The sequence below is a fragment of the Drosophila guanche genome, unplaced genomic scaffold (assembly GCF_900245975.1).
Source record: "Drosophila guanche unplaced genomic scaffold, DGUA_6, whole genome shotgun sequence".
Classification (NCBI taxonomy): domain Eukaryota; kingdom Metazoa; phylum Arthropoda; class Insecta; order Diptera; family Drosophilidae; genus Drosophila; species Drosophila guanche.
The window spans coordinates 1,627,475-1,642,076 of NW_022995756.1; the positions used below are offsets into that span (position 1 = coordinate 1,627,475).

At 41.2% G+C, this 14,602-nt stretch overlaps 3 protein-coding genes across 3 annotated transcripts in view; all 3 read right to left on the bottom strand.

Moving 5' to 3' along the window:
- The window catches only part of LOC117590008 (putative tricarboxylate transport protein, mitochondrial), a 2,948-nt gene extending 2,492 nt beyond the window's left edge, over positions 1-456 (bottom strand). Inside the window, exon 1 of the mRNA XM_034282296.1 lies at positions 312-456. The gene's annotated coding sequence lies outside the window, so the exon portion shown is untranslated. The remainder of the gene's footprint in view (positions 1-311) is intronic.
- A 1,127-nt stretch (positions 457-1,583) lies between these two features.
- Positions 1,584-4,175, bottom strand: LOC117590009 (probable fatty acid-binding protein). The gene is made up of 3 exons (XM_034282297.1): positions 4,013-4,175; positions 1,940-2,211; positions 1,584-1,858 (listed from the first exon to the last, which is right to left on the bottom strand). Exons 1-3 carry the CDS (start codon positions 4,083-4,085, stop codon positions 1,808-1,810), a joined length of 396 nt encoding a protein of 131 aa, XP_034138188.1. The 5' UTR covers positions 4,086-4,175; the 3' UTR covers positions 1,584-1,807.
- A 3,948-nt stretch (positions 4,176-8,123) lies between these two features.
- LOC117590045 (polycomb protein Scm) lies at positions 8,124-11,720 on the bottom strand. The gene is made up of 4 exons (XM_034282362.1): positions 10,701-11,720; positions 9,724-10,641; positions 8,659-9,660; positions 8,124-8,591 (listed from the first exon to the last, which is right to left on the bottom strand). Exons 1-4 carry the CDS (start codon positions 11,193-11,195, stop codon positions 8,454-8,456), a joined length of 2,553 nt encoding a protein of 850 aa, XP_034138253.1. The 5' UTR covers positions 11,196-11,720; the 3' UTR covers positions 8,124-8,453.
- Between the last annotated feature and the right edge of the window lie 2,882 nt (positions 11,721-14,602).

The following is a 14,602-nucleotide window of genomic DNA, read 5'->3' on the forward strand; positions in this document are numbered from 1 at the left end:
TCGGCATCTCATAGAGCAGTTCGACTATATCACCGATTCCTTTTGTTTTTTTCTTCGCTTTTCTCTTTCTCTTCTATCTGTTTCCTTCCCCCCCCCCCCCCCCCCCCCCCCGGCTCTTCCGTATCGTGCCTCGATAAACATAAACAAATGTCTCTCTGATAAGTCGGTTTCTGATTCGCTGGAAAGTGGATTAGTGGAAGACTTCCAGTCTTCACAGACATGCAGACAGACAGACAGAAACAGACACAGATGCACTCCATAGTGGAATATCTGGTTACTGGAACCGCATGGCATTTCTGCACTGTACTCACTTTTAGATTGGGTTAGCACAAATACTCTTGAGTATAGTATATCAATTCTGTGGAATGCGCGACAGAGATAGAAGGGAAAGGAACGAGGAGCGGCGATCGATCGTATCGTGGCCAGGGCAGCGGCTCAACCACAACTGTTCAACTGTTCCGGCGGCTACAAAATTCCAATTTCCAATCGCAGGGAAAGCTACAAGCAGCAGCACAAATTGTAAACAACAACGCAGTCATGCCGCTCTCCGTGGTGCTCTCCCCAACAGCATAGAGCGGGAGAACGAACGAGCGTTGGAGCTGGATCCACAAACTAACGGAGAAGCTAATACTATGGCGTGATATGACAGCCACACGGCAGCAGAAGTGAAACGCAAACGAGATCTCTTTTCTCTCCACTCGACTCGGCCGAAAACCCGTTTCTGGAAAGAGCTTTTGGCTGGAAATTCTCTCGCAATGGCTCGCCCGCTAAAATCTAGACAATTTAATTGTTTAAACTTTTAAAGACGCCGCAAAGTATGCAGCTTTTATTTATTGATTACACAATATTCACACAAACACCCGCACTCTGGAAGGCACATAGAAACACTCATAGATACACCTATACTTTAGCAGGAGGGGCTCGCACCTGAAACAACTCCTACAATCAGACCTCCATTCCATATATTTCAGTTTCCCCACATCGGAATGAAATCCATATATGTTTATGATATAATAAACTAATTCTTATGAACAAATAACTGCATGGAAACTATTTACCGATAACTCAGTCCACAGCGGCCATGAAAATGGATATGGAATGTTGCAATCGGACTCCCTCTGTATGCCGCAGCTGTGGAGCCGGCAAACGGAGAATGATAACTAAAAAAAATGTGGCCATGTTGCTGCACGCAACCAGTTCGCGGGAACTGCGCCTGCGTCATTCCACTGCCGCTGACACCCACGCTTGTAGCACGGTGTAAACATGCCACATACCATCCTCAATTTGAGCTCAAGTCGCGAATACTGAAAGCGGAAACGCTCGGGGAGGGGCTTTATAAAAGCCAGAGGAATATTTATGATAATAGGCGTGCAAACTGTGCATGTGGGCGTAGGGGGTCATTCCTCTTGCGTTCTGTTGTCAAAATTCTATCAAATATGAGGACTCAGTGTGTTCTCTTGACTGAAGGATCCAGAATCAAGAAAACAACACAGCACCATACTCGATTCATTTGCATTAGATATCACACGCGTGCACTCCCTTGAGCGACTATGATTTATGCTGGCCGGGTAAATAATAATTACTCGATTTAAGAAGCTCCACTCTTGCAGTGGTTTCAGTTTATTCAAAATGCATTCAAAAATAGTCATACACTGGCTGTGAATGTACGAGTGTGTGCTGCATACATGAGGATTAGCGGTGCAGTTTGGTTTATGTTTTGGTCAACTGTTAGTCAATAACAAGATGAGTTTAATGCGATTCATTTAATGGTTATGTGTAGAGTAGATATAGTCAGTCGAGACAGCTCTTAGACGGCCTTGTAGATGCGCACGCTCTTCACGGCACCGATGGTTAGGGTCTGCGGAGAGGCATTGAGGAAGGGGAAGCAGTGGATTAGCACAAGGATCCGTTAGTCGAGGATATCCAAAATAATACTTACGGTGGTCAGATCGCTGTCGGTGAACTCACGGACAATGGTCGAGGGCTTGTCGCCTTTCTGCTCCTGAGTGAGCTTGTTTCCGTCGAGGGTGATGATGCTCTTGACCTGGCGGCCATCGAGGGTCTCCTCGTCGAACTCCTCGCCCAGCTTGAAGCTGATGGCGGAGGTCTTGAAGGTCGAAGTGGTGGTCAGGGTGTACGTATCACCATCGAGGGTCACTTCCACAGTGGGGCTGACGCTGTTGCCCATTTTGCGGAGAACCAGACCAACGCCTGAAAAAAATATATAAGGGACGATGAGTCTTGCATTCGATATGACATGATTTATGTAAGAGAGAGAGGATGGACAGGGACAGAAAATTCACCTAATTGAATTAGCCCCCGCCAAAGAGCAGAGCTCAATGCAAATCATATTATATTTAATTAAAAATAATAAAGCTGAATTATGAGAGAAGTTGTCCCCCCTTGCAGAAGTGGACGCATATGGAGACGCAGACGGAGATACATATGTATGCAGAGAGACGTCAAAAGTCGTGCTCAAGGTTAACGAACAATGCGGGCCGACATCTCCTCCTCCTTCTCTTCTCTTCCTCTTGCTTGCGGCTTATCAATTGGCCAACCAGCCGCCAGACCCTCTCTATATATAGCACGACAAGCAAGACCCCACCTTATCTGTCGAGTCTGATGCTGATGCACCACGTATGGCACATCCTATAGAGACAGCTCTAGCACTCCCCCCTCACTACTCTCCCAACAACCTTATATCAAACGGACAAATCAATTATGTTCAATTATGTATAGAGAAACAAAGAGAAGTCAAATGTCAAGTGTTCTCCAGTCAATATGTTCCCACCCATGGGAACCGATGGGAACCCCAGCAACTGTCCCAAAGTTCGAGGAGAACCTTGAATAGATTATCGTTCCTACGGAACGGAACCGAACCGAACGATAAGTGTTGCGACGCCGTCAAAGTGCAAAATCCGTAATCGGATCGTAATTATCGAGCCCATATATACACATAGTTTATAGCATATAGTTTATCACTCCCCTCACAATATATACATACATATATTATATAGACGGCTGATAGGAGAGGACGTACCCTATCAACAGGTTGCCCTCCATCGTCACCCAATGGTACCGAGGGTTTGTACCGGCGATTACATATGTTTTTACACATCTACGGGGGAAACCGCAGAAAAACATATACAAAATTTGAGAAAATCGCAGCCGCAAAACAGAATATGTACACGCCACGCCACACACAAGGCGATGCGACGCGACAGCTCCGGTTTCCATCAACCGATCTCGATCCGCCACCCGCACCACATTTGTATGTCTAGACTCCAGACCTCGACGATGACAAAGATCGGCAAAGATCGGAGACACCTACAAATCTATTAATCTCTATGGTGGCTAGGTTTTTCGGTCGAGTGCAAAGTTTAGTTCCGAACTTTCACCCATATGTAGATACATGCATACGTACAATACATATTCGTTTATGATAGCGCACCTGTCACAAAGGCACCATCATCATGTGCTTGTGCTTGTTTAAGAGACAGTCGAAATTATAGAGCAAGAACACTAACTACTACATAAAGAGAGAGGGGAGAGAGAAAGAGACTAAACCGCGTTTCGGGTGACTCAAATCGGCCGTTGACCAAAGTTCATCATTTGCCTAATTATTTTTGTTTCTTTTGGCTGCCTTACTGCCTTACTTTACGACCATTCATGTCCCGATAGGTTTTTATGACTTTTATGCGCTTTGCACTCGAAATTCGCTAACACAACTGTAAATTATCGGTACAGCAGCCGCATAAGCGCACCAGCAGCATCAGCACGTTTATTTCTCGTTTCTTTTGACTCCTCCTTCTCCCTTACTTCATCTACATATTGATTTAACGCACACACAGCCACACACAAATGGGAGATATACTCTCGCGAAAAAAAGCCGGCCGGTGATTTTACAGTGGCGTGTTTTCAGCTCCCATCCCTCTCTCGACACACTATTAATATATGTATTTCGCCTGCATTGCGCAAATATATTTCAATCGATCCTATTTTTGGCACTCACCCAATTCCTTCATGTACTCGTCGAAATTCTCGGATTTCTCCAGCTTGTACTTCTTGCCAACGAAAGATGCCATCTTAGTAAGGTATTTGATTTTATTCGCTCGCTACGAAAAAAAAGAAGCAACGGAACTTTTCGAACTGAAGAGCTTCGCAACGCGAGCCGCCTTTTATATTCGAGAGAGTGCGATATATTTATTTGTAAGTATCGGCTTCATGTGTACGTGTGATACTCGCAATCTCATTTAACGCACACAATTACATTTTCGCGATGTCATGGGCATGATGCAACTATACAAGGTGGTCTCGTCGGAAAAAATAGTCTGCTAGCTATGCTGTTACTAAGTGCAAGTAAAAGAGTTATGTTTACTGTTTAGTAGAGCGTTATAATTAATCCTTAAATGGGATGGGGTTGAAAGTTTCCCATTACAATAAAAAGAGTTTTAGTTATAAATTTAATTTTTTGGGACCAATTCTCTACACGGCCGTATATAGGCCGACATGCCAGTTACAAACAACTGCACTGTTACAACATATGCTGATGATACAGCCGTTTTAGCCACAAGCACATCTATAAATGAAGCTTCTGAACTCCTGCAGAGTGAGCTAAGCCTAATTGAAGACTGGTTCCTTCGATGGAAAATTAGAATAAACTCCCTGAAATCCGTCCAAATAACGTTTTCATTAAGACCAGGTAACTGCCCAAATGTTACACTTAACGGGTCACCAATTCCACAAAGTACCTGTGTGAAGTATCTCGGCTTGCATCTCGACCGCAGATTAACATGGAAAAACCACATTAAAGCAAAATGTCAACAACTTAGACTTAAAACACTAAAAATGTCCTGGTTGATCCTGGGGAACTGCTAGCAACTCAAATATTGAGATACTTCAGCGTTACCAATCAAAAACTTTGCGACACATTGTCAATGCTCCGTTTTACGTATCTAATGCAAACATCCACAAAGATCTGAATATTCCAACCATTAAAGAAGAAATAAAGAAAACTAATAAGAAATACATCGACAGACTCCACAACCACGAAAATAATTTAGCCTTAAGTCTATTAGACAATAGCCTAACAGTAAGAAGACTGAAAAGATACCACATTCTCGATATCCCTGATAGATAAATCCAACAAACTGAAAAGATGTTATATATAATAGCAGGGCTCATTGGAAAACTGCTATTTCTGTTAATTGAATATTAATTATACAATTTTCTTATTGTTTAAAAAAACAGATTGTAAATGTAAAGAGAGAGAAAAAAAAAATAAAATTTTGTTTTATTTTGTAATAAGTTACTACTACTACTACGATTTTTTCTGCTTAGGATCATAGGTTAAAAATCGTCAGCACACAACCTCTCACGTCAACAGGAGCACGCACTGACAACCAATACACCCGCACTCCGACCGAAGAGACCACCTTGTATGGTTGCCCCTTGGAGCTGTTCAGCTATTTCTCTCGCATTCTGCACTCAGTCTGTGAACACAGCCTTAGAAACATAAAAGCTCTTAGTGAGTCCGATGCATCGTTTAAACTTTAAACCCACCTTTAAAATGGAAGCTGTTATGTTTTCTGTTCTGAACTGGACATGAATGATCCCATAACTTTCATATATTCACAAATATCAGGATACACAGCTTATAAATCTTACGAAAGACGCAGAAAAGAGAATCCTATTTATAGCCCTAGTATCCAGGAACCAAACACAGTTGTTTTCATGAAAACAACTTGCTCCAAATACGAAATATTTGAATTAAAATGTGAATTCGCCTGTCGTTTCTACTATCATTTCCACCACTGTATGTGTTTACATACATTGCTGTCTAGTTAGGGCTTGCTCTCTCTGAAAGCTTGCTCTCCAACGGTTGTTCATTGGCGAATATTAAGTTCTTTCTGTGAGAGCTGGGTGTCAAGAGACACCTCGCAGTATTGTAATGACCAGCCCCTTTGCGCCTTGGCTTGGCGCGATTAATTCGGTTGCAACTTTAATTGATTGAAAGGGACCGACTTAATAACGGGCGTAACACCGATCTTATATACAAATGAACATATGCCTGTTTCGCATGGGGAATTGCATATTATACATTCTCAAGTCGAAGGAATTCTAATTATTTGGGTGAGCCACAACGGCCCGCCCATCGTTGAAATGTTTGAGCGACCTGGCGACATAATTCATTGCTATATGCAAGATATAATATTTTAAAATCCGTCGAATTGTAATCTAATCGAGTATTTCCTTCCATCCATGCCCATCCAATCCAGCGTCTATATTTATATTACACACGATCTCTTGCCCAAGTGGAGAAGTCGCACCTACTGAATGATATCGTGATGTTTGTTACTTTCTGTTATCTTATTAATTAAATTTCTCACTTCTTGCTCTCTTTCTTCTCTTTCGAGATAAAAAGAAGGTCGCATGGGAGTTTTTTTTTATCGGGGTGCTTTGCATACATATGAAAATGTGTATCCACATATAAATGTTTTATCTACTGTGGAAATAAGAATACTCTTCTTTGTCGCCTTAAAAAAAAATCATTTAGCGTTCGTTGATATGATTTCTCAATAAGGGCGCAAGCTTTTTAAAAATGAGTGTAGTTCTCAGAAAAGAATACTCCAAAAGCTGTGGTGTCTTGAAATTATACATACAAGTATCGTTTTCATTTACATTATAACGATGTGAGGCCATTGCAAATGGATTTCAAACAAGTCGGAGATATGAGAGATATCCCTAGCCACAGGAGAAATCATCAAACAAATCCATGTACTCTAAATAAATTTATTCAGATTTCAATAGTCTGATACTATTTGTCTTTACATTAACAACATTGAATGTATTGAACAAATATTAACGAAAAATGGCAACAAAAAATCATTATTTTCTTAATCTTTTTTTCTAACTGAAATTAGGGACAAGTAAGTTAATTCTTTTGTGCATTCAAAGGATGAACCACCTACCATCCTATGTTCATTGCTATGAGCTATGTTTCATAGATCCATACTGTTACATACATATGAATGTGTATATGCCTAGGTATTGTATTTTTAGAATTATCCAAAGGAAATAACAGTGATTAATTATGGTATACCTTATTCATTATTATTAAAATGTACATTTTGTGTTGTTTTGCTGTTGAGAAGAAGCCAGTGTCCAAGCCAGGTCTAAATACACATGTGATTTTTTGAGACTCTGAGTCAAAATGAAAGGGTGTTTCATGAAGGTTTAAATAATTAAAAAATAGATAATTAAACCAAACCAACCGATTGCTGTCAAAGTCTTACAAAAAGTGATGGAATCCTCCGATAGAGGATTGAAATCAAAAGAAAACAATCTGATAAGATAAGTTTTTCGTTTTTGATTCCATTCCATTAAGCTGAGTTTTGTGTATGTACTTGATGAAACATAGAATGCACAATTTATTTTACTTCTTTCTGCATGCCAATTGTCGATTAATTCAATTGTTCACAAGATTTTGTAATATTATAACTAAAAGTTTAACAAATCTTGGAAGTTTATAAATATTTAATTATGTACGTGTACTTTTATATATACAGGGGAGGTTTCGTGTATCTTTTAATTAAGAATGTGTAAGTTCGCAAGGTTCAAAGTGAACGTAATGAGAGATATATTGCTATACTTTACATCATTAGTGGTTGTGTGCATTATTGCAACGATTTCAAAGGAAGGATCCTAAAACGTATTTTCTTTTGTAACTTAGACATGAATATTTTATTATTTGTTCAGTCAACAGACATAATAAAATGTTTTATTAGCTCAGTTTGCTAACTTACCGCAACTAAAAGATCAATACAAAATTATATATGTATTTAAAATATTTACAATTATTCCAAGCTTCTGTTTCTTTTTAAATCTAGTTCTAATCGTATTCTTGTTCAATTTTGTAAATGTGTGGGATGCCTAGTGTGAGTGTAAGTGTTTGTGTTTAATAAATATGTATTATATCAGTGCAATGCATTTTTGAGTAGCAGGGTTCCAGCTTTCAAAATTGTGGGAATATGTCTATTGCATTTAACAAATATGAAACAAACCTTTTGGAAAGCTTTGTTTTATTTCAAGGACTGGAAATTATAGGGATTTGTTTCTTTTTTGATTTACAATTAAAGCACGGCTTGAAAGTACATATTTTGAAAACCGGGTCACGACTGCATATAATAGTAAATATGCTTCAAACGCAAGAGAAAACAACATAGTATTTCTAATATAAAGCATATAACGAATTTCGAGAGTTTGAGTGCATCTTTCCATATATTATGGAAATAAACTGTCTTCAAAAATTACCAAAAATAAAGTATAGAATTTAACGGGGTGGGAGGTACTAATTTGTCTGCACTGTTCCGGTTATTAAGTAATGGATGTGGATGTGGAGCTGCATCATTCCGTTTACGAATTTTAGCTTTATCTTGATGCTTCGTTCCACTTTATAGTGCCAGATTATTTCGACGACCGTTTACCTTATTGACTAAATTGCATATTTTTAAGGCTGGTCCCAGCTTAAGACCCATGTACTTCATCATCATTTCCGAGTTAAGCAGTAATAATGCTTTCCCATCGATTTCCTGCGTGCAATAGATACATTATTAGAATCGGTACAACACTTTCAAGACCGACTTTGTGTTTACTCACATGCTTTCTAAAGAGATCCCCGTGGACTGAGAGCGAGTGATCATTGCTCTCGATATACTGGATGACTTCCTCGATGGTCCAGTCGATTGGCTGTGAGCGCAAATGCGAGGAAGATGCAGACGAGTGTGTGCTGAGGGGCGAGGTAATTTCTGTATAACTGGTGGAAGCTGCCGCTGCTGCTGCCCCTGCCGGCGCTGTGGCTGCTTTGGGTGCCGTCACTCCCCCTGCAGCCAGTGCAGTGGATGATGCCGATTGGCAGCCAGTGAATGGTGTCGACACAGATGTTGGCAATGAGGCGCTGGAGGAGAGTGTTGTGGGTGATTTGTAATAGCTGTTCGAGGGCTTCACATTTATCTGTTCCGGATGCACTTCGGCCACCAATGGAGCTAGGTATTTTCCAATAGAGCTTGCATTAGCTGTCCCACCTGCCGCCAAACTTGTAGACGACGACGACGATGACGACGAAGAATTGCTCACTGTCGTGGCTTGGTTTGTCTCTGTGTTTCCATTGTTGATGATAATATTGTTGTTGTTGTTGTTTGTATGATGCTGGAAGCGTACCTTGCGCAGAGCCTGCGTTGTGGTGGATGTCCCTCCACCAGTTACACCATTTGGTTCTGTTTTGATGACCACCTTCGCACTATGTTTACTTTCGCTTACGTTGTTGTGGCTATTTTGAGTATTCTGATTCGTCTGCTCTTTCCCATTATTTGGCAGGGGTTTGGACTTCATTTCCGACGGGGATTTGGCGCCCGTTTCTTGCTTGATCACCATCTTGTCAGAGGATGGCCGATTTCGCTTGTCCGAAAGTACGGGCGATGAGGGAGGTGTAGACGACTGTGTCAGTTGACGTTTTCTACTATGGGCGCACTTTTTGCATTCTTCGGTCTCATGGACGAGCGAAATGAGATTGGCACATGCCCGGCATGTGGTACACAGCGTCTCGATGAACTGGGTAAGACTCTCGTCGTCCTTCATGCGCATTGGCGATGGGATTTTTACCTTAACCATACCCGTAATTAATACAGATTTGAAACTTTGAAATATCACTTGGTGTGAACTTACTGTGAAATTCTTTCCTGCCGCAGTCACAATGTGCACGTCTCCTTCTAAGGCGAATAGCAGCTTGGATAGCTGCTGTGTATCCGTGCTTGCAGCTAGGACTTCCTGCAAACACAACTTGGCCAGCGTTTGGTACGTCGGTCCCGTCACCATGCACGGCAACTTCGAGTTGTTGATAAACGGACCGCCCTTGCAGTTCGGATGGAAGTGGGCGGTGACAGGAGAGGCCGGGACCATGGCCTCCGATTCGGTGACAACAGTGTAGCGGGGACGTGCGCAACGCTGCTTGCTAGAACTGGAGTCCATGCGGGACTTGTGACCTGGCGGCTGCATGGGGTGACAGCTGCGGGCACACCATCCGGCGGGAAAGATGTCTCTGGAGCGGTAGTTGCACCAATAGTCGAAGGCCCCACGCCAGCCATCAAACGTCACGTGAATCTGATCATCCTTGATGGCATCCACAGTGGCGCAGCAGATTAATTGCGGATTCTTCTTATCAACCGCCTCCAGTTTTTGGCCAACTTTGAAGAGGTTCTCCTCCGGCGATGGTGGCTCTGGCTGAAAGATTTCCTCTGGAGCCACCATGGCGTTGATGAGGATTTTGCACAAATAGCCTGGCCAACTAGAGGCATTCATTCGGAATCCCAGCGGTGGTTGCAACATGCCCCCATTCTTCTCGCAGTGACCGATCGCATGGATTTCTGTGGAGTCTACCAGGCGCCAAAAATCATTCTGCGAGTCACTGCCATCGAGACGCAACCGAAGTCGAGATCCTAAAACACCCACGACTGTGGCAATGCAGGTGGAGGTGACATTTCGTGGATCCAGAGCTTCCAGCTTCATGCCAATCTTGAAATCATTGACGGGCGGATTCTGGGCCTGTTTAAAGCACTCCGCAGGGGCGGCATCGCTGCCAGTTTCCTAAAACACACACAAATAGTTAATATGGAAGAACAGAATGCATATTTTATATTACTTACCTCCAGGTAGGCATCCCAGTCGAAGACATGAAAGCTTTCGTATTGGAAGGGACCTGCTGGGGCGGGCGCTCCACCGCTCAGCAATTTGCGCTCGCTTTCGGGTAGACTCTTTCCCCCGCCCGACCCAACGCCACCACTATGCCTTGTTGAGCAGTTTTTCTTCTGATGCTTGTTCATGCACATAATCGAGCAGAACTCCTTGTTGGGTGCTCCATCCCTGATCACATTGTCGCACTGGCTGCATGCGCCTTTGCTGTACGCCTTGCGGAACTCGGCAATGCACGTCTCCGAACAGAACTCCTTCTTCCCCGTCTGCGTGGGCAAAACGTACTGCAGAGGCAGCTTCCCCTCGGCGCACCAGGTGCAGGTGGCCCTCTTGGCCGGACGACCACGCTGCCTCTGGGATGACGCAGGAGATGTGGCTGCAGCTGCGGTTGTGGTGGAGTTGCTACCACTGCTGGTGCCACTTGTGCTGCTGTCGCGTCCCCCAGACATTTCGTTTCGTTAATTTGGTCTTTCAATTTCACTCGGGCCTGGATGATGTTTTACATTTGCATCTCAATGGATGCCCGTTCTGTTTCTCTTGCAATGGTATTTGTATCTATATTTGACTTGTATTTAAGCGGCAATTGGCAAAACAATTTTAGCAAATGTTACTTTACTGGATTTAAATTGATTCTGGTGCGCTTTTTCTTTTTGGTTGGATGCGAATGCTGAACGGCATTTTTTTTTTCTTCGGCTTTCTGTCTTTGTGCAAACTACCTTTTGCGGCGTTTCCGAGGTCACGTAATAACAATTGGGCGCATTGCGACACGACACCCAAAAAGTACACTCCACATACACAAGTTGTCGACGATTCGGTATTCCCATTGAGCATATCTCAAAAACGTGGCAACATTTTTATTTTGGTTGGCAAAAATGGCAATGTTTTATTGTTAAATATACACATAACACCGAAATTTTACATTTTTCTACTTTTGCTTACAGATCCGCCATGTTTGTTTTCCTATAGTGATGGTCGCTACAGCGAATTTGATGGTAGCACAACGATGAATCCGCATTGACCAGGTAATTCAGTTCGATCATGGGGCAGTCGATATTTTCTTGAAAAGGGTATGTTCGGTTTTGCTGTCGATGATTGTTGATGAGGGCATAAGGTATTGCAATGGAAATGTTCTTATAATTTAAACAATATGCCGTTTAGTTAAAAGTGTGGTCGTGTGTAAGAGTATAAAAAATTATCTAATGAAGTACGATGTAATTCATGGATTGATGTGTAAGTAGGTGTAAGTGCAGAAGGCAACAGAAGGCTGGCTGGGAACAGAGGAGGTTGCTCCTCAAGGTGACTTCCGATGGCACCGAGTTACCCCGACCTGAATTAATCCATAGTGTTTCGATTCACAACTCCAAGTTAGCCTCAATAATAAATCTGGCCAATTCTCAAAAAAAATAAAAGGCTCTTTTGTGATTTGCTTTATAGTGGTTTAAAATTATGCAAAAGTATTAATACCATAGTGGATACCATCGATGGTGGTCACTATCCATGTTTTCCCAGCAATAGTTTCAAGTGTAACTATCGATAAAATATACCAAAGTATACCTTCTTATTTTAAAAATATACCGTTGTCTAAAATCATATATCTCGAATTTTATGTTCTGTTTGATGTTACAACGTAGGAGTCTCAGCGCTAAAACTATAACTTTATCCGATGTATCAAATAATTCTCCACTAGATGTTTTCAATTTAATGGTATAACTAAAAATAAAATTAAAAAAAAAGCATACAACGTTGCGAAAATTGTTTGCTTCGCAACCGGTGGGTATAGTATATTATGGGTATTTCTATACCCTATTTAAATGAATTAATATGTAAATATCATTTTTAAAGCTGATCTCAAAACATTAATAGTGACTTTATCTCTAACTGACATGTTTTTATCCCTTTGAAATACTTTCTTTGTATATGCATATGTACTAGATATGTCGTTAACGACAAAATGTCGTTAAGATAGATAATTTATTGCATTGATTGGAGCCTATGATCCTCAATTCCGGGATATCATTCCCAATAGGGGTACTATTTCCGTGCCAAATGTTGGAGTGCAGTGTAATTTATATTGCCAACGGTAAACTACGAATTCAACGTAAGTGGGGCTGAATAAGGACTCAATTGCTACGATGAAAATTCCCATGCTGCTAGAGAGAAATATCCCTTTAAAAGAAAGAGAAAATTACCTACGGATAAGAGAGAAACTCCTCGAGGATATTTGAAAAACATTCTTATGAAAGGTTGGATACCCTATATTCTTGAATATACGTTAAAAATGGAATTTAATAGACGGATGAAATTAATTAAACATACCATTATATTTTTAATATACCGATATACCGTAAATATGCAGTGAACTCAATTTCGTAAGCAAAACATCCTGAAAGTAATATACCTTAAATGGTCTCCCTGGTACAGTATTATACTATTTGGTTAGTGCCCTGGTGCATCGCAACAGAGCGGTCTGAACAATATATGCGTGTCGGTTCCCTGCACAGGTATTTTTAAACACTAAATCACTGTTTTGTGGAAACTATCGGAAATAATAAATACATATCGATGAGTGCGATTAGTAATGTTTAAATCTCTCTATTTAAATCAGAAATTAAAACCAAGGAGTATTTTTCATGCGGAGGAATAATTGATAATGCCGGCTTAATCTTTCGACTAGGTTTTGGCTAACTTAAGTTACTACTTATCCTTGACAGCAACAAAGTTAGACAAAAAGTTACGCAAACGCCAACCAGGGCTTAGAGGTCTTGGAAAACTTTTCCACTTCTTTATTGATTTATGTTATCCCCCTCCTCCCCAGCTTTGGTTCAAACTTTATTTAATTGAAAGGCTTCAACCCTAATCCGCAAAAAAACTTATTGTAGTTGTAAAAGAGACTGGAACACTGGAAGCCGAAAAATGTTGCTAATTAAATGTTGTTGCGAACGTTCTGGAGATTTATTTTGCATTGTTTCTTAAGTTATGAATCACTTGGTTCGACCGACACTGAGACACTAGGGTTCTTTGGCAGGATATTATTGCATATTAACGTGTATAATTGGATGAAGCCTGTTAAGCCTCTGCATGTCGATAGCCTTGGTAAAGGATAATTGGATGTATTGAAGCGGCTGCCTCTTGGCTCTTGGCTCCTCATTAAATGACCGTTTACCACCGTTTACTCGCTTAGAAGTCGATTAGAAAGGTGGTGGGAGTGGAAGGGTACAATCTGGTTGAGTCATTGACTTATTACGTAAATCAGACAAAAGATTTTGCCCCACTGGGGCTGGCGATCTGAGCTTTATCCTTGTGTTAATAAATAAATTAATGAGTTTTGTCTTTGGCAGCTGAAGTGTATGGCAGGAATGAACCCTGAAATTGTTCTAAAGGATGGAGTGCATGAGCTTGCGCTTAAAGAGGTCTTCTCGTGAACATTTTTGGCTAAAACTTGGACAGAGATTGATTTGATTGATTGTATTTTTCATGGTTTAACAAGAGTACAGATAAACACTACATAATTGTAAACATGTCTGTATAGCTTTGTAAAAAAGACACTTAAAAACTCCCATGACACACCCAGGAAAAGGTCCAAGAATTCAATCAGCTATAAAACCTGCTGGAAGAGCCGTTTGGCTTGGACTACGGCTACGTGCTTAATTACAAAAATCACATCATACATACCACGTCACAGACACGTTTTGACAGCAATTAAAAACCATGTCAAAGTTCGTAGGCGTACCAGTGTGACGAAAAGTCAGATCACATCCCACACACAACTACATTGTTGTCTTGAACATTACCATTGGGGTAACTAGAACCGGCTTTCGCTTTTCCAAGCCTCCAAAACCAATAATTTGTATGTAGA